The sequence below is a fragment of the Cebus imitator genome, unplaced genomic scaffold (genome assembly GCF_001604975.1).
Source record: "Cebus imitator isolate Cc_AM_T3 unplaced genomic scaffold, Cebus_imitator-1.0 Scaffold401, whole genome shotgun sequence".
Taxonomy (NCBI): domain Eukaryota; kingdom Metazoa; phylum Chordata; class Mammalia; order Primates; family Cebidae; genus Cebus; species Cebus imitator.
The window spans coordinates 496,446-521,420 of NW_016107716.1; the positions used below are offsets into that span (position 1 = coordinate 496,446).

At 38.0% G+C, this 24,975-nt stretch overlaps 1 protein-coding gene across 3 annotated transcripts in view; it reads left to right on the forward strand.

Annotated features, from left to right (window-relative positions):
- Positions 1-24,975, forward strand: part of FRMPD4 (FERM and PDZ domain containing 4) — a 571,680-nt gene that overhangs the window by 333,553 nt on the left and 213,152 nt on the right. For all 3 annotated transcript variants that reach the window (XM_037731464.1, XM_017508807.1, XM_017508806.1), the window contains exon 2: positions 17,440-17,529. In XM_037731464.1, the coding sequence (XP_037587392.1) occupies positions 17,440-17,529 (90 nt within the window). The remainder of the gene's footprint in view (positions 1-17,439; positions 17,530-24,975) is intronic.

Below are 24,975 nucleotides of genomic sequence, written 5' to 3' on the forward strand. Positions count from 1 at the left end.
ACCCTTGAACAACTCAGGGATTAGGGGTGCTGACTTTCATGATACACCAAAACTCAACTACGAATGGCCTACTATTGACCAGAAGCCTTACTGATAACTGTAAACAGTGGATTAACACAGATTTTGTCTGTTTCATGTATGATAAACCATATTCTTACGATAAGGTAAACTAGAGAAAAGAAAATGTTATTGGATAATCATAAGGAAAATTTATTTACTATTCATTAAGTAGAACTGAATCATCATAAAATTCTTCATTCTTATTGTCTTCATGTTGAATAGGTTAAGGAGGAGGAGGAAGAGAAGTGATTGGTCTTGCTGTCTCAGGGTGGCAGAGGCAGAACAAAATCCCTGTATAGGTGGATATGTGCAGTTTAACCCTATGTTGCTAAGGGCCAACTGTATTCACAGAGCCCTGAGGAAACTAACAAGGAAAATATAAAACATTTGTTTCACCTCGAAAGAACTGAGAAACCTGATGAGGAAGAAGAGACTCATTTAAACATCCATGTTAGATATTTACAGTCAATGAAACTAGAAGGGCTTTTAGAGACAGCCTAGTTTAACCTCCACATTAACTGTGGCTTAAGGAGATGAGCTGACTTCCTGATTCTTAATGTAGTTCTTGTGTTCATTTAACAAATATATGTGGGTGCCTAAATAAGATCACAAATTCCCTGCTTAAGTCAGCTAACAGAGCCTAGACCTGATAGACAAGTCACCACACAAATTAACAAAAAGAATGTGGGTTGTGAAGAAATCTGTGGATAAAACACCTAACCTTGCTCCAATAAAATTATAACTTGAACCACATATGTTATTGTAAATTTTCTGTTAGCTGTATTTTAAAAATAAAAAAAACTGATGAATTTTTCTTTTAATATGTTTTGCTTAACCCAATGTATCTAAAATATTATTTCAACATATAATCAATTTATAAAAAATATTGAGACTTTTTATATTTTTTCTTCCTACTAACCATTAGAAATCTGCTGTGTATTTCAGATTTACAGCACGTCTCAATTCATACTTGCCACATTTCCAGTGTTCAGTAATTACCTATGATGAGTGGCTACCATATTGGGCAGAGCAAGTTGATGGAAAGTTTCTTGGAGGACGAACAATTAAACCAGAATAATAAGTTATTAGTTGGCAGAATGAATGAAGAATGGAGAGTTGGAGAAATTTTCTAGGTCTGAGACACCAGCAAGCTGAAACATTCCAAGGTTAAAGAAGGCAGTATCTTGGAGAAAATGCGTGGAATTCATTGTGGCCTCTTTTGAAGAACAGGGTAGCCATTTATAAAGATGGGGAAGGTAGGTAGAGAGGTACGTTTGGGGGAATGAACATGAGTTCAGTTTTGGATGTGTTGAATTTAAGATGTCTGTGGACAACCATGTGGAGGTGTAAGATGGTTAAAACTATAGGAAATAAGAGAACCCACTGCAAATTGGGCTATAGCACAGAAGCTTCATAAGGGAGGTCAGAGTGTCACCATCATTTTAAAGGCTGGATACTCAATGTCATTTACTCTAGAGAACTGCAGGTTATATTGAGTTGGAGTTCTCAGCTTTTGCCATTCAACATGGAGAAACAGAGACAACAAAGTTTAGCATTAAAATCATCAAAAGTTTATGGATCCTAATTTATCATTCACACCTCATTGTCTTCTATAAACAAAGTAGGATTTCTTGTTATAGTTTCTTGTTATGCTAGAATGACATTTAGATATAGAATGCAGACCTTTTATTAGTATATAATATTCTAATCCTTCATGTAATCAAGGTTCATTTTGTGTGTTATAGGGGAATTTTATAAATTTTAGGCTGTTATTAAGAAAGATCATTCACAAAATGCAGAAGTTTTACTGTATAATTTTGTGAACCCATGCTGAAGTCAAATTAATTTTAAGCATCACACTTATTAGCCTTTTTTATCCAAATTATTTCTGTTTTTAAATATCCTCTAAATTTATGTACAAATTTCTGATATAGAATCTAGGTATGAGAAAAATTTTAAAATTTAGAATTTTTTATTGGGTAAAATCAAATGAAAGACAATGCTATATCTATAAGTATTACCTTTAAATAAATTTAACATTTCTTCTGTGAAATTAGCAACTAGTAGGACGTGTACAGGCTTATAGGACTCACAACTGCAAAAGAATGGAATTTGTAGGGCTGGTATAATGAAAGTAAGTGAATGAAATGCTGAGCTTTAGAAAATACAATGGATGAATATGACCATTCATTGTGAAAGAAAGGATTTGACTTAGTCTCCCTTCTAGAGGCAATGACAGAAGATATATCTTTTTATTCCATTCTTTAAAAGTTACAAATATAAAGGAGGAAATTTTTAAAGAAAGAAGAAAATTAATTGCTTATAAGATGCAATTACTTCCTCTATTTCCTGCTGGGTCTTTAGAGCCCAGCTAAGACTGTAAAATACCAGATGAATGGGATTGGTGGAGCAGAAGGAGAAATACACAGCCCATAAACCAGCATGCCAATGACTGTGCCATTGGGTTGTATGCATTGGAAAGGGCAGAGACTGTGCTCTTTATCTCTGCTGCAGCTTGGAAGTAAAGATTCACCAAGGACTGCCTGTGTTAATATCAAGTATTTTATGTCTGCAATTCATTATGAAGAATCTTGCAAAATCCCTGTCAAACAAAATGGCTATCAGAGCCACTTTTGTTTTGTTGCCAAAAGGACCATTTGGTTTCTGCTCATTTGGTTACAGGTATAATCAGATATTTGCTTATTGCTCTCGATAATATCACCATCCTCAATATGATGGTTTCAGTTATGCCCTAGAAAAACCTCTAGAGTTCAGTTTGACTCAACTGTGTTCATTGAGCTTTAAGTTTAGACAAATCCCTACACCTGTGGCACATGACATAAATGAGTAAGGAGGCTCAGAACCTAAGATAACTAGTAGAACTTATAACACAGCAAGTGAAGCCACATGGACTCGTGCAAATGGTGGCCCTGGAGATCAATCCGTCAGTCATTGAATTTCTCCCCCTACCTATGTATGTATCTTTAGTTGACTGTAATAGAAGATGCAATTGAAGGGCTGTGAGGAAGGTACTTACTACTCAACAGCAGGGATTGGCAAACTTCTTTTGTAAAGGCCCAGATGGTAAATATTTTAGGCTTTGCAAGCCATACAATCTCTGTCACACTGTTCAATTCTGCCGTTTTTGTGTGAAAGCAGCAATAGATGATACTTAAACAAGCGGACACTGGGCCAAGGCCACCAGATGTAGTTTGCTGAGCATGATGTGGAGAGTAGAAGGAGGAGGTGCCATTATTAGATGTAAGAGTCAAGCCTTTGTGAGGGAAGTAGTACAAGAAATGGTTCTAACAGGATGTGTAATATTTCTGTAGGGATATCTATTTTCAATCTACTTTATTCTTGGTTGTTCTCAAATTATTTTGTGTATAATAGTTTTCTGTCATCAACATTTGTACATGTTCTTCGAATAGTGGGGCAAAGTGATCATCTTGCATTCCTACTGAGTTTAGATGAGTTCCAAGATGAGTTCCAATATAGGCTCAATGAATCTTTTTGGAGAAGAATAAGGTAGGGTCCTCAGGGGAAGTTTCTCAAAGCTTTCAATCTGATTTGCTAAAGAATCAAGTCATAGCCAAAGATTAAAGACAAGCCACGTTTTCTGTATTGTATGTGGAGTTGTGGATGCTGATAGACCTTCTTACATAAATGCTTAACCCAGGAGTCTGCCCGGAGAAGGAAATCCTAGACTACAAGGGAGGCTCTCTGTTAACGTTAGAAGGAAGTGAATTAGAGCTTCATTTAATGGGTGGTCATCATGCTCATGTATTAAAAATCTGAAATCAAAGCCAACAGTTCAAGAGCAGCCTGGCCAACATCATAAAACCCCATCTCTACTAAAAATACAAAAATTAGCTGGGCATGGTGGCATGCACTTGTAATCCCAGCTACTCAGGAGGCTGAGGCATGAGAATCACTTGAATCTGGGAGGTGGAGGTTGCAATGAGCCAAGATGGCACCACTCTACTCCAAACTGGGTGACAGGGAGACTATGTCTCAAAAAAAAAAAAAAAATCTGAGATGACTATTAATGCGAAGTGCAGGTATTGTTTAGGAGATATATTTTGTTTTGTTTTGCTATGTGTGGTCAAACCAGTTCTCATTAATTCTTTTGCCTTGACCTGGGTCTCCCAAGGTCAGTATCAGGTAATGAATGGGAGCCAACTTTCATCTTGACAAATCCCTGCCAGGCACGGAGCCCCAGGCTGAATTCTCCAGCAGGGATAGTTAACATCCTGTTTTAGGAATGTATAAAGGCCTGGCAGAGATTTGCCAGGATGGAAGTCAGCATCCACTCCTAACCTGACACTGACCTTGGGAGACTCTGCTCAGGCTGTGCTCCCTGAGCCAGCAGCTTCAACATCAACTGGGAGTTCATTAAAAATGCTGAATCCTGAACCCCACTCTAGACCTACAAAAAGAACCTGCATTTTAACAAGATGCTCAGGTGATTCTTATGCATACTAAAGTTGGAGAGGCCCTGCTATAAGGGGCACTTTTCATTATGAAAAGCTTTTCCCCACTTTTCTAATAAGTGTAACAGCTAGCTGCTAAAATCTCTTTCCTGGAAACATTCACAGTTGCAGATACATTGAGGCTGGAGTTCAAGACCAGCCAGAGCAAGTTTTGAGAACTTGTCTAATAAAAATTTAGCAAGTCATACATGGTTATAATATAGCTCTTTCTCACAATTTGTGACTCGGTGCTCTTTATAAATAAATGTCTTCCTTACTGTGGAAATCACTATTCCATGATATAGAAGTACTGAGAGCTTATTGTCTTCTTAGTGTTTTCAGCCCATTCCNTATGATACTTTTTGTCCTGATTCACAAAATGATTATGTTTGGACATAAAAAGCTACCAGGGCTTACTTGAGCCTATTATGTGGGTTAGGACGAGGAATTTCTGGGTCTTTCTCTGTGTTCAGTGACAACATGCCTATCATTGGAGCAGATGGATTGAAAAATATCAATTAACTCCAAATGGAAGCTGGGTAAGATGGATTAAAACTAAAAAACCCTAAAATGGTTACTAACAGCATCACTTACCTTGCTATAATTTTTTATTGCAAATGTCATAATAAATATAATTGTTATAAAATTTGTTATGAGAACAGAATGGGAAACTATGAATGTTATAAAAGAATTTGGGCCTTTTCTTTCACCTCCCAAGTTTGAGGTAGGCACCATCTCTTAGAGATTTTCTAAAGGCATAAACCATAAATCATCTGTTTTCCCTATATGCAGCAAGGAGGCACTATGGTCATATTTTCAGCTCATACTCAACAACTGCCTCTTCCTCTCTCTACTTTGTGTTAGGTTGTTCACTCTTTCAGGGCAGGGCCTTGTCATCTTTGTTTGTCACAGCTCTATTCATAAAATTCTTCTCAATAAAAAGGTTTCTGAATGAACAAAACAAAAATAAATAAGTGCAGGGTGATATTGGATGGAAAATATCTGCAAGTTGGCTTCCAACACTGCTGGAAAGTCTCCACATTATCCTTATTTATATCTTTTCTCCCTATAATGTTTGCAATTTAAAGACAAAAAAGGAAGAAGAAAAAGAAGAAAATAAAATAGTGATAAATATCTATGTTTGTATCCCCTATGAGGCTTGGTGTACTTTCTATTCTTACACATTTTTGATGACCTTGGAGATGTACAGATATTGAGAAATCTAGTGAAATGATATATTTTCCTTTAACATCTAAGTTGGGAGTATTAAAAAGAATCATTTCAATTTCTACACTTAACTTCAAGTACACATTTGTTCCTTCTGTATTAATAGTTTAAGAAAATTATGGGACACCATGGAACTGCATGATGAATTCAGGGTTGAGATGGGGAGAGACAACAGTTATGTAAATAAATGCAGGAACAAAGCTGTGAATCTCTTCATTAAAGAACTCTAAATGAAAAGCCACCAGAAATCTTTTTAGAATTAGATAAAAATAAAGTACGAGGTTTATGTGTTTTGTTTATATTATAAATAACAGATTAAAAATATTGCAAATGCACTCTAACTCTGGGGAAGGAAGCCAGACAACACATTTTAGCACCAGTGCTTTTAGGTGTACCTAAGTGGGCTGTAACTTTCCATCTTACCTTATTAAGGATATCAGCAGGTTTACTATAAACACCTGTTCTTTAGGGATTCTAATTCAGCAGTAAAGAAAGGGTCTCCAGCAGACACAGAGATAGCAAACCAAACTCAAACATGCTTTTGATAGAAAATAGGCAACTTAGCTCGGAAAACTATCAGCCTTTGGTAGTTTTTTAAAAATGTGAATAAGGCTAAAACAATGGTGGACATTATTAGACGTCATACCGCTTGATAGTAAAGCTATCTGACAACATCACATTTGAAAATCTTTAAATATCAACTTGTGATACTGTTTCCACAAGCCCCAAAGTATCTTGACTTGAATTTTGGAAAGCAGCCACCAGAGTGAGTTTTTTATTATTGTTTTGGACTGCCAGCATATTGCATGTTTGAAATACCATTCATCCAAATAGTGGCCCTATTTACAAGATAAGATCAATGGTTCAGAGATTTAAAACTCTCCATAAATATTCAGGTATGTGATGAGTTGAACTACAATGTTCAATTCTTGGGTCAAATGCTTTGGAAAATAGAATTTTTTTTTCATTTTCCCTGAGTGGTGAACTGTTACTTCGGTGAAAAAAAGAAGTTTTGTACAATTTGTGTATCAGAGTCTCTTCTAGTCCTGTTGAAGATTATGGTCTTTGAGAAAGAAACCTGGTTAGTCAACAAAGGTGAACATTTTGGAGCTTGATGGGACTTCAGAAATCATGTAGTCTGGTCCCCTCATTCTAAAAATAAGAAAATAGAAGGACAGAAAAATAGACGACTTTGTCAAGGTGACACTATAAATCAGAGGTCAGCAAACCATGGCTCGAAGGCCACATATGGATTTGCTTTTGCGAATGAAGCTTTGTTGGAACACAGCTATGCCCATTAATTTCCATATTGTCTATGGCTACTTTTGATACAATGGTGGAGTTGAATAGTTGCTACAAAGAGCCTATGACTCATGAATCTGAAAATAGTTATTATCTGACTCGTTATAGAAGTTTTTTGATCCCTGCTATCAATGGTAGACTTAGAACTTAGCCTCCTGAGAATAGTTTTTAGGAAATATTTTGGTTTTCTTACTCAGAAAAAAAATGTAAGAACTTAATGGAATGGGAGATAACTATTAAATAAATATACTTTTAGGAACCTAAAAGTTTTTAGGCAGAGCCAAGAAGATTAAGTAAACTACAGTCCAGATAAGTAGTTTATATGTTAACCCATAAAAATTCACAAATAATTAAAATAAATGTGCATGTCCCCAGAAAATAGCGAGAGTATAATCTTCACAATGATTGGCTAAATCAGAATATGTTTGAATATTTCATACACAGGTTCAAGGGAAGTCAGTTGGATTTGGCTAAGCTTGGTGAGTAGCAGTATTAGAGTATGAGTCATTCATAAATAAGTGAAATGTGAAGATAAATGTTATCTCTTAAAATGATGAGTGTTTGCAAAAGTGTTTTAATAACACATTTGAAAATTAGATTAGGCCGTTTGGCAGATTCAACCAATGCTGTGTTTCATTAACTCTGTAATCACTGTCAAGTTCTATGACATGATGCATTTGGTGGGTCCTGAGAGCATATACAGGTTCCATATTATGGCGAAAGACAACAGACTGGGTCCTAAATGAAGCAGGAAAAAGCATTTAATGATTGGTATGGGTTAGAGTTGTCTGTGTGGGATAATTTGAGAAATGTAAGGAAGATTTACCTGTCTCCTGAATATCCCAGCATGAAACTACTAACTGAAAAGTTTCACTTAAAGCTCAGGGTTCAGGGGACAACCCGGAGCCAGGACAATGTCCAGGTTGGGTGAGCCATGATGCCTGCCTTCCTCAACAATGTTTCAAAAGTTCCATGCATGACCAGGAAAGCAAGCACACTATCTGCTTATCACAGCTCTAGTCCTTCACAAGGACTGACACAAGAGTCCTCAATGAAATGTTTTGAATGAGTGAATGTAATGTCATGAGGGCACTGGATGCTTGAAAGAGAGATATAGAGTTCTCAGACTACATTCTATCCCACACAGCAGGCACTGTGTAGTATAGGGTTGCTATATCCACTACAGGACTGACCATAGAACCTTGCAAAATTTACCTCTCATAGTTCTGGGGCCAAACTCCCCCTTTTATAACAAACCACTCCCACAGTAACAGCATTAATCCATTCATGAGGGTGGAGCCCTCATGACTTAAACAATTATTAAAGGTCCTACCACCACCCAGTACCACTGCATTGGGGATCAAGTTTCCAGCACGCGAACTTTGGGGGACACGCTCAAATGACAGCAGATGCTAGGCTAGAAAAAAGTCTAAGCAAAGTGATCATTGGTGTTTATTTTATGTGTCAATAATTCTGGTCTATTTTTTCACTGATGGATTTCTTTGTCTATTTTTTCACTGATGGATTCTAAGAACCTAGAACAGCATGTGGTACAAAATAGGCACTTAATCAATATTTGTTATATGCATTAACGAATGTGTGTAAGTAATAATGATAGCAGCTTTTGATCACCTGTGTCATATAGTCTTTACAATAATTCAACAGGGTGGTTGATATTAGTCCTAGTTTTCCGAGGAGAAAGCTGATGTTTGGACAAGGATAAGGAGCCTACTTAAGTTCACACAGATACTATGAGGTCGTGTCAGTGTTCAAATGCAGCTCTATTTGAATCTAGACTCCATGGTTTGGCCTTTTTTTCCTGCTTCATCCTTCCCTGGTTTTACAGAAATAGTATCAGGCTGTACATCTTTCTGCTTATTGATTTTTTGTTTTAATGTGTCTTCAGAGTCTTCCCAAATCAGTACATAAAGAATTTCCTCATTCCTTCTTTTTACAGCTGCATAGTATTCCTTTGTGTGGTTGTATGATGTTTTCTTTAATCTATCCCATACTAATGAACACTTATGTTGAAGTGTATGCTCACTTTCAGTTTGGATGGTGCTTGCTAAATTGGCCTCTATCAGGGATTGTCAAAATGCACTCCAAGCAATACATGGCAATGCATTTCCCTACAGCCACACCAGCTCTGTATGTTTTCACACCGTCAGTACTTACTGTCTACAATTTCTCCAGTGATTCCACCAAGAATCCATGTGGAATCATAGCCATTTTCTAGTTTCATTTGTTTAAAAAAATCTTAAGGATGAAAATAATATATATTCATTATAGGAAACAAAAATACACAAAATCAAACAAGAATTAAAAAAAAAAAAAAAACCACCTCAATCTCACAACCCAGAGATAACCACTATGTACCCATTTGTCCAGCCTGTTTTTCTATGCCTATGCACACAGATTTTTTTACAAGATGGATCACATGGTGCATACCCTTTTTGTAACCAACTTTATTCATTTAACTGTGTCCTATGGCAGTCAGTCTTCATCTACACCTTTGGTTTAATGTTTGAATGGTATTCCATTATTGGATGAGCTGACGTGGTAGCAAACAACCCTTCTTGTCGAGCTGCTGTAAGGATTAAAAAGAAAATCTGTGAAAGTGCCTGGAACAGTGCCTATCTGACAGTAGTTACTGAACAAATGGCACTTCAACACACATGTACTCTTACTCAAAGGCAGAGAACTACAATTTTAATCCTAACGTCCTGTGCCAGCATCATCATGCAGCTTTGATTAATTTATTAATTCAATTCCCATTTGAACATCTATCATGTGCCTGGCACTAGTCTGAGTAATAGCGATAGAAAGGTAAAGACATGGTCCATCCCCTCAAGGGTGAGTGCCCAGCCTACTACCTGGCATCATATGCTTGGGAAGTATAATACAGCTACAAACTCATGGATAGGTGCAGCAGCATTCTAACATAAGGAGCTCAAGACTTGACCTGTCGACAATTTCCACATTTAGCTCTGTAGTTCCTCTCTGAGCAATGAATCTTAGCCACTCTACATGTTATCTCCTCAACAATATGCTATTTATATAGTCCTTATAATTGTCCTCCCACATTTATAGAGTTGGAGAATTCAGTGAACTAAGAGATGTAAATGCACAGTACAAAATTCAAACGTCCAATTTGCAGCAGGGCTGCATCTAACTTTAATGGCAACCACTGCATGTGATGTTTGGGGACTCTATAGATACATGGCCTCAGACTGTTAAGACATCTGGATTCTGTCACTGGATTGTTCACAAAGTGAGGCTGAGGTTTGTATGTAGAAACTTTTGGAAGAAGACCAGTTAAGCCAGATTTAATTATCCTGGTAATTCTCCCTGATACCTAATTAAGAAATATAACTAACTCAACAAGCTGTGAGAGGCTTGTGCTGAAACTTGTAGATGTATAACTACATAATTAATTTTATTGTGTAGGTTGGTAAATCATGTAATGAATCACATGAAAATCAGAAAAATATTTAAATTCGGTTGTTAAAATATACAGTCAAATGTGTTTTACCATAGAAAAACCCTTGATTAATAATCTATTTCTCCTTAATTAAAATGATTTTATAATGAATATATTTTTGGATATCTGCTTTCATGAGGCTTGGCATTAATATTTAAACTAGTTTTTAGCTGCCTGCTTTTCGCCCTTTACTATATTTTCCTGTCCTCCTTGTCATAACAAAAGTGACATCTTAAAAATAGTTGGTGGGATGAGTTTTACTTCTATCTATGGGGCTTTGAAGTTATTTTCAGGCTATTAATACAGCTTTCCTCACGTGGACCTGTGCCAAAACCTGCTAATAAGGAACAGTAGAATGAAAAGCTGTTACCTGTTGTATGAAATCAAAATACTTTGACTACTGTACTGAAGCTTGATTTAATGGAGAAAGTTATGTTCAGAGGGAGAAGAAAAAGCAGCCTAATTGAGGACATATCTGTGTGTCTATAGCATGAATAAATGGAACGAAAAGACTTGGTCAGCTAACTCCTTACTGAGTCATGGTGGCAAGAAACTGTACAGGACAGGACTCCCTAAGGGTCATGCCAGGGACCCTCTACTAACCCCAGTGGGACATATCAAGCTGGGCACAAAAGAAACGTGTCTGTCTTCTAAACTTGGAGCTTGTTAAATTCATTTAGAGCCATCTATTATTCATTTTTCTCACACCTCTCCACTTCCTTACCTTCACCCACATCGCATGTCAACCCCAAAGACACCTTGAATGCCATCTGCTTGCAAATGTAAAACACTGTCTTACGATACCTTGAGGTATCTGTAGGGTTTGGGGTTCTGTAACCCAACCACCATTTACAGCAAGCTAAAGGAGAACGCTATATAACCTTGGGTTAGTCTGAAAATAATCTTTGTGAGTCCAAAGAGATAAGAATGATAAATTTCTGGATCATGTTTTATTTTGTTAGATCTGTAGAGTATCATGCAATGTCACAGATGAATGACTGAATACATATAGCTTTGGTTTTCCCCTATCTGAAATGAACATGATAATGCATTCCTCAACACCAAGTCTCAAAGGATGCAGCTTAATCCTGGCTACTTGTCCAAAATATGACCACATGCATAACAAAGCTGATAAGCTGTTATCACACTTATTTGTGGCACAGTGTAAGTAATAGGGAGTTTGGAGTAGAAAGTCTCAGGGCTCAGTCCTGGACACTCTTCTAACAGGTTGTGTAACCCCAGCAGGAGTTTGGTCTAGGGTGAGTTTGGGGCTGGCTCTACCTTCCTCCCCCATTTCCATGCCTAATACCATTGATTAAGAGACAGCACCTGCTGAAGGATGCAGCCTCTCTTTAAAGTAGATTGTTGTCCCTACTGGGCTAGTTGTGTACTCTTTCTATGTCTCAGTTTCTTCATATTTGAAAGGGAAATAATAATGTAGGCACCCTGTTGCATGCTGAGGCAGGCCTGTGAGTATCCTAAGCAGTTATATCCTTAGAAATGCTGTATGCTACTCTTATTAGTATGACCATTACTGCTTGCAACACAATGTGCCATTTGAAGAGACTATTCTAAATGAGTCAAACATTGTACTTTAGGGCTTTATGTATCTCATTTATCTGCATAACATTGCTCTGAGCTACTTGTTATTATTTCCATTTTACACATAAAACTAAAACCCAGAAAAGCCAACCTGTTAGGTGGCAAACCTGGGATTTGAACTCTTTCCCACTCATATAAAGATATGTTGTACTTATCACTATTAGACCGTAAGCAGAAACTTTGAGAATGCTTGGTTTTATGTTTTATTCAACTGAAGTTTATTGAGAACCTACTATATACTAGGTACTATGCTAAGAATTGTGCATTCAACTCTGTATACTGTAACAGTCCTATGAGCTAAACAGGGTTTTTTCATCTTGTCTCTATTGCCATTTTGACCAGATAGTTCTATCTTGTGAGGGGGTATCCTCTGCATTGTAGGATGTTTAGCAATATACCTAGTCTCTGCCTAGCAGATGCCAGAAGCACACAATTTCCTCCCCTCAGTTGTGACCACCAAAAATCTCCAGATATTGCTAAGTGTCCCTTGGGGGCCAAATCACCCCCCCGAATGAAAAACAGTGAGTTAGAATAATTCTACTTTACAGGTGTTGAAAATAAGGTACAAAGAGTTTAGAGTAAATTGCACAAGATTGCAAATCTACTAAGAGGCAGAATTTGAATCTGACTCAGGACTTTGGAACCTGACCTCACATTGCCTCTCCCCTACAGCATCCCTTTTTCTGATACTGCCATGTTTCTAAGGAAACTCAAATACCAAAGAGGCCTGCAGGTGCCTCCTAAAAGCCTGTCTTCTAGGGCAAGCTGGCCATCGAGATTTCGCCCAGGACTTAGAGGCATGCACACAGGAGGAAACAATGAGTTGCTTCCACTAATGGTCGCAATACAAATAGTTCTGCAACTTTGTCTGTACCATTCATAGCTGCTCTCATTTCCTATCAAGTATGAAGATCTTTTGTGTCCAGGAAGGTTTCAATCTGTTGCAAACAATAGATGGGTAAAGCACAAAGTTGCAAACCAGTTCAGTCAGTCGCTGGGAGTTTCTGAAGTGATTTAAATAGCCCTGCCAATGTAGGTCGCTATTTTTAAGGCTGAGCTAAGTGTTTGAAAGTGGTTCACGCAGCCATGCCCTCAGATAGAAGTCACAGGACATCAGAATTGCAAGCACTCTTAAGGCTTTGCCTGACACCAGTGGAAATGGACATGCTGCACCCAGGATCACACAGTTGGGATTTCTGATTTCTGGTTAAAACTTTCTGATGTTTCCTCCTGCCTTGAGAATGGCTGAACTCATCACCTTCTGACACTCTGGGAAGGTGTGACTGCTTGGTTAAGCCCCTTCTTGCCCTGCTCTTGCCAGAATGGAGAAAAATAGATGACTGAACCTTTCATTGTCTTTCTCTTCTAAAGATGGATTAAAGCCATTTATACTTGCACAACCACCCAAAGTCCTATATTATAGTTATTTAGCAAAGACTTTCTAGCACATACTGAGTGCTTTATAAAACTCACTTAATATTCTCCCAATGGGTCCTATTGTCATCATTTTACTAAGGTGTAACTGGAACTGAGGAGGTTAGGGAGATGAAGTAACTTGTTCAAGGTCGTGGAAAATAAATGGCAGAGCCTGGATTGAAGAGAGTCTGGTTCTAACCCAGTGTTTCTCAAACTTGAGTGGGCATCAGCATTCTGTGGAAGCTTGTTAATCACAGATTGCTGGGTCACCCCTATCACCCTAGAGTTTTGGATTCAGTAGGTCTTAGGTGGTGCCCCAAAATTTGCATCTCAAACAAATTTCCAGATGACGCACCTATTGCTGGCCCTGGGACTATTCTTCTCAAACTCTCTGCTTCAGCATATCAGCTCTTGATCACCATACCCTTCCTCTCCTACCTTGTCAGCTAATTGAAAAACAAGGTAGAGTTACTTGGAGCAGTGGATCGCCACTTTGGCTGACCTGGGTAGTATAAAATACTAATGCCTAGGCCGTATCCCCAGATATTCAGACTCATTGGCTTGGCTTTGGTTCCAGTTATCTGTAGTTTACAAGTTCCTCCACGGGGGATTCCAAAGTATACTGATGCATCGCATTGGAAACCACTGATTCGGGTGATAGCTCGCAAACTTTCCAGGGTATGTAAATTACATGGGGATCTCAAGAAAATGCAGATTCTGCATTTCTGACAAATCACGAGGTAGTACCCATGCTACCAGATCTCAGCCTAAACTTGGGGTAGCAAGCACTAGTATTTCCCAAACCCCATGGTTGTCAATTAAAAAATATAGAATGCCTACTTCAATTTAAATTTTCAATAGACAATAACATTACTTTTTTGGTATGAGTATATCCTAAATATTACAATGAAATTATACTAACATTTATGTTAAAAATTATGCATTATTTATTTGAAATTCAATTTAAGTGGGTATTTTTGTTTGGCTTTGCTTTTTTGCTAAATCTGGCAACCTTACCAGAAAGTAAGAATTATCTGAATTACTTGTTTCAATGCATTCATGCCTATTCATGGATTTCTTGTTCTAATCCAGACGTGCTGAATCATAATCATCATTTCTGGTACCTGGTAATCTGTATATTTAACAAGTGCTGCCAGGTGCTTCTTTTCACCTCAATTTGGGAAATACATAAAAGCCTGGATTATGACTGCCTGAAATCCTCATACTGGCCATTGTCAGGGCTAGACTTGTAGTCATCACACTGCTAGAGCCGGAGCCAAATCCCTCTGCAATTATGACCTGCGTCGTTAACTTTTCTCAAGGTTATTATGGATAAATACTTATAAAGGGTGTTTTATTTTCTACTTGCACTTTTAATTTGCCAAATCATACTAAGGCCTTTCAGATCCATGTATTTTGTGTTAACACATTATGGGACAGACAGGTAGCCATGTTTGATTTTAATTATTCAATTACTTGTTTTGTATCGGGGATAGTCCTTGAGCTAGATTCACTTGATTTGCATTTGTGGAGTTTTCCAGTATTGGCACTTCATTTGGCATTTTATGACAAGAGGCTTTATTTGAAAATATCTTGCTAAACGGTTGTTAGCTGCTTCCCAAACATACTGTACAGGACAATGTAGTTTATAATAAAATTCAGGCTTCCTCCAACTTGTTATTATAATGCTGTACTTTACATGTAAATTATATTAGGAGGCCTGTGTCTCTCTTTTAGTGATTAAGATTTCATGGAGGGGAAGAAGAATGGAAAGAAAAAGAAAAAGGAAGAAAAGGAAAAGAAAGGAAAGACAGTTTATTTGTTTTTAATAAGTTAGCCTCCTCTGGGGAAGATAAGCTTTCTGATACTGTACATAATTGAGTATGCCAAAATAAATTGTTGCGTTCTCTACATAGGCCTCCTTCACTCACAAGGATATTCTTTGTGCCATTTCTAACTGTACTGTTGCTTTTGGAATGGTTTTTAATAATAGAATAGACTGCGTTCATACGTGTAAGAACTCGTTTTCTTGATATTACCTAAGAAAGCATTCCAAATGCATTCTCTACTAGTGTAGAGAAATTGGTAGGTTTTTATTTTGGTTTGGTTTTGGTTTTGTCTGTCTGTGTGTGTGTGTGTGTGTGTGTGTGTGTGTGTGTGTGTGTGTTTTAATAGTACCTCAGGGTAGAATATTCATGTATTGTCTCACTGCAGGAAAGCAGCACATTTTTTTAAGAACCAGAGGAAATTGCCACTGCTGGCTTTTATGCAAAGAAGAGGAACAAGATGCTTGCCATGTCTTTTAGTAGTCAATGGGCCACAAATAATCCTATGGTGGCATTCAATACTTACCAGACCAGTATTAAATTTGTGAACACTTTTTTCAAACAAAAAACTGTTCCTACATCCTTGATGAAGGCTGTAGGAAAACTGAAAGGAAGTTAAAGAAAAGAAATGGAGGTGGTTAAAATTATACAAAATAGTTCCTCTACAGAAAACATACAGGAAGTAGGCTTGTTTTGCTTAAGAGGTATTGAAAGGCTGGGCTGGGGAGGGATGAATTGCCCAATATCCTGGGCAATTTAAAAGTCTGAAAGGCTGACTCCTGCTTTGGATGTTTGCTGCAAAAGGGCTACCACATGAGGTTGTTCAGGGTGTACCTAGTGCAAGAGTGCCTGGCTATGTTAGCACCTGCCACACTCACTAGCCAGGCTGGGCACCAGGTTGGGGGAAGAGTGCCCACTCTGCAGTCATCTGACTACAGGGGCACTGTTTCTTCTTTGCAAAGGGCTCTCTGGTAGCCGAGACTGAGTCCCTGAAAGCATCATCTACTGTTCCCTGCCACTAACTTTGGTGGTACCAGCCTTAGATTTGGAACCACCCAAAGGCTGTCACAGGCTATGCAGTGAGTAACTTCATCAGGAGTAAAAGGACCAAGTGATGAGGGATGTTGAGCCATGCTAAAATTGCATGATTTACTTCCTTCCAAAGCATGGTTAAGGTCTAAGGAAGTCTTGGGCAGTCATGAGGGCAAGAAGGGATTTCTGCAGATCCTGGGCTGAGGAAGCTTTGCCAGGACTCAGTGATGCTTCAGAAACTGGGCTCAGGCCTCTGGTTACAGACTGTGACTGCAAGGCTGCCCATTGCTACTGCTTGTTACGTGGAGTTACATCTTCTTTATTCTTGATCTTGGAAAGGCAGGCATCTAGAAAATTCTCCAGAACCTACCCTTTCATTTGGCTGCTGAATTGAATTTAACTGGTAGACTAGAAATTGTAAAAGATAATGTGTAGATTTTTGTTGTAACTTAAATTGGGGTTTTGTCTAAGTTTTTATGACTTACCTTGACTGGTGTGTGGTTAATACGAGTGTAAATCTTGTAGTTTGGTCATAGGAGTCCGGGAAACTGAAGCTTGGGATTTTTTTGCTGAAGAGCCATAAAAACAGTAATATAGTTTCCCATGTATTTATATTGTGATACAAAATCTATTTCAATGCCCAAACTATCCTAATATCTGGCCTCAGGAATGTCTAGTATGGGAGGAAATATGCAGAGCTTTTGTTCAAAATTGGCTTGTGTGTCTTAAGGAAAGTTCCTTAATCTTACTGAGTCATTCACTGTTTCCTCATCTGTAAAATATATAAAATATATTTACCTCATAGTGCTCCTGAGAAAAATTAATGAGATAATATGTAGAAAATCATATGCCTGGCACACTACCTCCCACAAAAACATTCTTTATAATTATTCATTTCATCATTTGAGGATACAGCCCACAATTTAGAGGAGTAAGTCACATTCTCCTTTCAGAGTTTGTCTCATAAGGAATGTTCCGGAGTCAGGTGTAATAATGCTTTTCTATTTCTTTTTTTTTCCAGCCACAGGACGAAGTCTTCAGGCTGGCCGCCTCCCTCAGGACCCTGGAGCTTGAACCAGGTGCCGCCCTATGGGCGAGACTACTTCATCAAGTAGGTTAAACAGATGGCATGAACAATAGAATTCTTGGCCAATGGACTTCTTTATCTTTGATTTGTTTATAAGATTGAACATATTTAAATTAGGCACTCACAGGCATCTGAAGGCCATTATTAAAGCAGCTGGATCTCCTAAACCAGTTGCTTATATTTCTATATATTTCTGTACTTATTTCTATACACTTACATTTCTATATATTATGATGTTGGGTTGCTTCATTCTTGGACAGGCACCATCTTAGAGTGACAGCTCACTGTGTAGCATGGTAACCCTGGCTCAGAGCAAAACTTTCCGCTGTTAAATATTAGTCCAAGTTGTATTCATTGTCTGAGACTAACAACCGAAGTTGGATGGACATGCAGGAAGAGTTTCATTTACAAAGTTTTCTAGGAATGGTCAAGACAGGAATGTTACTTTCTCATCTGTAATTTTTTAAAAATCAGCTAAAAGGATTATGTACATTATCTGTTTTATTATAAATTTCTCACACTAACGTTGGCTTAGGTTTTGGATTTTTGTGGTGCTCTGGTTTTTTGTTAATCGTGGTAGAGAGAGAAAGAGAGATAACATGAAATTTACCATTGCAACCATTTTTAGGTGTACAATTCAGTGGCATTAAGTACATCCACAATGTTGTGCAACCATTCACTATTATCCATTTCCAGAACCTTTTTCATTATCCCCAAGAGAAACTTTGTACCCATTAAACAATAACTGCCAGTTCCTCCCTCCCACTACCTCCTGGTGACCTCTATTCTACTTTCTGTCTCTATAAGTTAACCTGCTCTAGGGACTTCATATAAATGAAATTATGTAATATCTATCTTTTTGTCTCTGACTTCTTTCACTTAGCATAACGTTTTCAAGGCTCATCTATGCTATAGCACATGTCAGAATATTTTCCTTTTCTCCTTATTTTTACTTTTTAATATTCCCTTGTGTGGATAGACCACATTTTGTTTATTCATTTATCTATTAATGGACATTTGGGTTGTTTCCACCATTTGCATATCGTTTTTGATACTGCTATGAATGTTGGTATATGAGCATCTATATGAGTCCCTGGTTTCACTTCTTTTGGGCACATACCTAGAAGTGGAGTTGCTGAGCCATATGGAATTGCTGAGTCAAAATTAAAGTCTATGTTTAACTTTTTGAGGAACTAGCAAACTGTTTCTTGGAGTGGCTACAGAGTGGTCTGGTTTTTTGCAGTTTCATGATAAAGGCATTTATATTTCTCAAAATGGCAAGGGTCCATACTGGCTTTTTTCTCCCACCTGAGCAGAATATCCTTAATTATAAGAAATTCATGAAACATATATGAAATCAGGAAGCATGGCTGGTTCTAGCCTGATTACAATAGAGCAGAGATTGGAGGCCAGAAAAATATATTATTTCACAAACACATGCTATGTTCTTTGTTCCAGTCAAGTTGATTATGGACTGATTAGCCAAACACAGGATCACCATGAAGTGAAGGGTCATTTTCATAAAAAATATATGCCAAAATTGTTTCTAGGGGATTTGGTCTTTTGTACCAACCCCTGCCCACCGCCACCAGCACATACAAATGACAATTGTTGGAAAGCAGTAAGAGAGACAACACGTGTAAGTGTTGTGGACAGTTTCTCAGTCTCTGAAGCCCAACTCTCTCTCCTTCCCTAGAACTACTGCACAGGGGACAGGACTCCCACCCCTTCAGGGCACAGTTTGTTTCTGAGATGCTCGACTCCTTGGTCCATCCCAGGAAGATCCAGGATGCCCTTGAACATGACTGGAAAGTGGCCCCCTAGCTCTCCAAAGTTTCCTGAGGATGTGCTCATAGAGATACTATCATAGAAATGGCAGTAGGAGCAGGGCCTCCCAGAAATATCAAAGACGATAAGAAAGGCCAATAGTTTGGCTCAAACCCTAGATTTTAAATTGATAATTTCATACCATTTGTCCAAGTCCATTATGCTGCTAGGAAGACTGTATTTTTTAATATTATATTGTGAATTATATTGTACCATCTATTCATGGCTATGAATTTGTGCAGTTGGCTCAGTCAAGGTGACATAGATGCTTTGACTCAAAACAATACAAATTTTCCGCTGAATAAATAATTTTTAAAAGACATGGATTGTGGATTCATGAAGGTACGCATTAGACTTCTCTGATTAAAACAGATGTTTCTTTTCCCCTGGTTGGATTTAGCTTCCCATACATTCCACGTCACTGAATCAATAGGTGGAAACCCAAACTGTGGTCAACTGGTTAGAGGTTCTGGGAACATCAGCTAGCTCTACCTTCATACATTACCATTAGCATCATTAACATTTTTAAGAGCCAGACTGGGTGTCAGTTTAACATTTACACTGGCCTAATGCCCACTGTTAAAACATAAGAGCAAGTCAGCAGCTTAATAGAGAAACCTGCACTGATTACTAAATGCAAGTTTTAAAACCAAAGTCACCAGTGTCATTTTTCCAAATCCATGCAGTTTCTTTTTACTTGACAAGTAAGCTTCTACAATCCTCTCAGAAGTTTTAAGATGTCAAGAACAGTATTTCTTCAGAAAGTGTTTGTTCTTTATCACTAATGCCTTTTATAAATAATGATAATTATTGTTTTTCGTTTCTTTTTCTTGTCTTTTTTTTTAACTTACTGAGTAATGTTTATTACAAAGAGGTACTCTAATTATCAGAGTTATCGGGAGCCCAGGTTTGCAGTGTGTAATATTTCTGTACTTATTGGTTTTAGAAGTTAAAGGGACAATTTGAAAATGAATCTATGGATAGTAATTAGCACCTTTGCATTTAATTTTTCACTCTCTTGCATATTTTTTGGAAGAGATTTTGATGTTTTCTTTTTTTTATCTCATCTTAGGATGTAAACAATAACCCACATCAGACAATTGTTTTTGATGGAGGTACAAGCATTCCAAGTGACAGACAAAGCTATGGGAGGAAGTTGGCTTTGTGTGTTCAAAGTTAGAGTCTGACAACTAAATAATGTCATAATTCTAACATAATGAGCCTTTCAGAACACGACCCAGAAGAGTTCAAAATGTCTTCAAGTTTCATCTTCCCTCTTCCATGTCCAAGTATTTATGTTAGGGCTGGGTAACCTGTTTTCTGTAGAGTTACTGATCCATGGGGTTAAATGAAGGATGCAATACACACATGCTAATGTATGTTTTTATAATACCCTATAGTCCACAAACTAATGGTCCTCAACCTTGGCCACACATTGGAATAAACTGAGGATCAGTAAAAATCTTGATGCCTAGGTCTGTGGTCGAGCCTGGGAACAGTGAGTTTCAGAAGCTTCCCAGGTAATTCTAATGAACAGCTATGGTTGCTGCTGTAAAGCACTTTTCAACACATGATCTCATTTATTTGGCTTCAACACAGAAATGATTATCTCCATTTTTCCACATGGTAAAACTGAGACTCAGACTATGAGAAAGGAAACTTTTGTTGATATTCTTGGAGAAATGTGAAATGCAGTTTTAAGGAACAGAAAACATTATTTAACAAACATGATAGATGCAAATTTAAAATTTCTCCGTTCCTTATTACTACCAGTTAAGAGAGAGCAGAGCAGGAGAAGGGAGGAAGACAAATGGAAAAAAAGAAACTACAAGGAAAAAGAAAGAGTCTTGGGAGAGAGTGTCCCAATGAGAAATGAATAAAAGAGGGAGAGATTAAAAGAAACAGGAAAGAAGAGAAACAGAGAAAGTGAGATACTCTAAGGTTATCATTATCGATGAATAACTTTAGATGTAGGCATAAATAGAGAGGGATGTAGATATATTATAGATTCAATTGTAGATATAGAAATAGATATATAGATGATATAGAATACATTGACATAAGTATTAATATAGGCATAGATAGATTAATATAGACTATAGATATAGATGATAGAGCTATAGATATAGATATGGGTATAGATGATTAGATACAGATATAGATTATAGATGAGTGACTATACAACCACATTCACCCAGGAGAGTCCTGGTTTATGGGCATTGTTCTGAAATAATGACAAACAGCACCTCCTTTCACTCTAAGTGTTCTTGTTTGGATAATACAAAATAAGTTATTTTAAAAATACTTTACATGTTTAAAAGTCAGAGAATGAGGAACACCATTTTTTAGTTAAATGGAGTAAGAATATGCTTGTTTGACTGTGAAGGTAGGGAGAGTTAGTGCAAAAGTACCATGATTCATAAATCTGGAACTTTGGGTTTTGTAAATTATAGGAAAGAATTAAAACATGAGCAAAATGAATATTAAAACACTAGCTCACAAAATAGATAATTATGATGAGCCAAGTTAGAGTCTGGCGATAGAGATGGGGGTTGGAGAGGAGACTGGAGAGTCAGTTCTGAAGCACATGGCCTGATCTTTCAAGTTCTGAATTTGAGAGGCTTTTTTGTTGTTGTTGGCCTGCTGGCTTCCTGGCCACCTTTATCCTGTGTACACAAAAAGTAGCCCTGTATGAGTATTGGACAAGACATGCTGTTCTATATTCTACCAGCAATTCCCATGGTGGGCAATTAAACTGAGTTACTCTCTCCTTAATGCAGAATAATTCAACTCTGAATCCTGAAGAGCAGAGATTAGTAATGAGATGTGGAAGCTTCCACTTTGTTCTCCAGTATGGGCTTGGCTCAACTTGGGAGCAGTTTAGTCATTCCCATCTGCCAGTCTAATCCATGGTCAATGTGAAATGTATTTTTGGCTTATCTATCTCCAGAAAATAATAATCTGAATAAATACAAGTAATTTATGTGCCCTTTCTTATCAACCACAGCAGAACACAGTCAAGTCAACATGATAGGATTCTGTCATCATTGAAATTTGAAATAGCAAAAGCCTTACCTCATTTTTCTGTGGGAGCCCCAAAGTATTTACCCAGTCTAACAGGTTATCTTCAAATATTATTTGGTAGTTCTAGGGCTATTCTTCGGATTTCTTTTCTTGATTTTTACTACAAGATTTCATGAGACTTTTACTGTTATTCTGTGGAGTCCCTTTATCTGTTACTCTGTGGTTAATTCCCTTAAACTTTTCATTCTCTAAAAATATTTTTTAATGTCAAGAAGAGTTAAGGTGTCAAGTTGGGATGTGGATATTGTGGTTGTGCCCATCATCCCCTGTGATATTTTATATTTTATATTTGAATTATATTAAATATTATTATATTTAAATTGACATCAGTTTCCTACTTTATCAAGCCTACATTTTAATGCACACCCAACAAATGACAAATTGATCTGAGAGATTACACAAGTTGTTACCTTTTGTCTCTGGTAATAAAATGCTGCTGGTCTTTGTGGAAATCAACAGTTGTGCTCATGAAGGAAATAAGAGAAATCTCTTGGTGACAGGTTGCTCTGTTATTCTGTGAGGTTTTCAAGTATCCAAAGAGTTAAGAACTAGCAATATGTTAGAAAAGAGGCAGTTTGCCTCATTTTGTTTGTGTGTTTTTGATGAACAATTCTTAAATAAAATATATTGCTTCTGAGTGCACATGATGGGCTCTGCATAAAAACCAAATACTTGACTCATGGCAAGAGCAAATTTAATTTGATTCAACGAGTTCCTGGATCCCAAGCATCCAGTCAAGGGGAAGAAAGTATATTGTAATTTTGGAATGGGGGGAACAAAGTCAATATGATAGTGTCATTATATGAAATGAAAGGTAATTATGCCCTGTCAATACAAAAGCTTCCCAGGCTGAACATTAGGGGCTGTTTATTCCCTTCATTGGAGCAGATTTGTTTTCTTTTGAATCTGACAAAGCACCTATCTGCTGAGTTAATAATCACTGCTCCCAGCTGGAAGGTAAGTTTGCAGAATTGATGGAAGGGCTTTTAACAGGAAGGCTCTGAAATGACTCTATCATTCCAGATCTAATTTGGCATATGGCACAAAGAGCTGTACTAGGCAAACTTCTCCTATATCAGAAGCTGTTTCATTTTCCCTGTGCATTTCTTCTTGAAACTTTGCTGGCTTACTTAATCTGGCCTTCACTGTAGGACAAATCCCTGAGTTGCTTTCCTTATTTATCCAGCAGGTCAAAGTATCCAGAGGGATTGTAATTATCTGAAGTTCCTTGGGCCACTTGACTACAACAGAGTTGGGGCATGCACATTCATGCCAAGCTGTGGACAGCAGGTTAGCTAGTGCATTGGGTCACCTCTTTCTTCTCCTGTGCTGTATGTAGCCCCTAGGGATGTACATGAGGTGGGTCACAAAGTCCATTCAGTATCACAGGGATGGCCAATCTGTGCAAAGGAAAAGCACCTGGAGGACCAGGTTTCCATCACAGCCTGTAATTGAAATACTAGCTTGGGGCTACCTGCCACCCTTGTTTTTTTTTTTTTGTTTTTTTTTTTTTTGAGTGGCCTCTGGACCTCTTCTTTCTAGATTGAGCCAACCCTTACAGAGAGCAATTTTGATGTCGTTGCCTAAGGCTGGGGCACAGGCAGAAATACTGGCCTGTGCCAAATGCCAAGTGGGGGTGTGGGTGTTGCTGCCAAGTAAATTGGCTAAGCTTAAGAGGACATGGGATCACCTTGGTAGCAGGTGTCTTTTCAGCAGTCCAGCATAAAAAAAGGGGAGCAGGGCCAGGCATGGAGGCTCATGCTTGTAATCCCAGCACTTTGGGAGGCAGAGGTGGGCGGGATCACCTGAGGTCAGGAGTTCGAGACCAGCCTAACCAACATGGAGAAACTCCGTCTCAACTAAAAATACAAAATTACCTGTGTGTGGTGGCACATGCCTGTAATCCCAGCCGCTTGGGAGGCTGAAGCAGGAGAATCACTTAAACCCGGGAGGTGGAGTTTGCAGTGAGCCGAGATCAACCGCGACAGGAGGACTGGTGACAGAAGGGCCATACTCTGGTCCAACAAAAGATGGGAAATTGCATTTCCTGACAAGCCCTTATCCTGTAGCTCCTCTCAAAGGTTGAATGAAGCCTTGTTATCAATGGCCAATTTCTGGTGAAGAGACCCTTCAATTGCAAGGATGATGAGAGATCACACTACTCTTAGTTCCAGTGACACTCAGATCAATCTGAGTCAAGAGTAGCCATGTCACATAGTTGCTGTATGGAACATGCCATCTGGCTGCTCCAGAAACACAGGTTTGGCAGTAGGTGTTCAGGTTGGGAAGGCTGGGAGAAACTCTCAAAAAATGCTTTTTGATCTTAAAGGGTGCTGATGAGCACAGGGGGCTGGCTCCATAATTTTTAGGACCTGTTGCAAAATGAAAATGCAGGCCCCTTGTTCAAAAAGCAGGATAAAAGTGCTGAAAAAGGTACAAAAATGTAAAGCTTTTCCCCTTCTTCTATGGTCTCTCTGTCAACATGTCATAGAGTTTTTTATTTCCTATTTAATGACTTTTTTCTTTTCTTTATAATCTTAAACTTCAAAATTTTAGTTT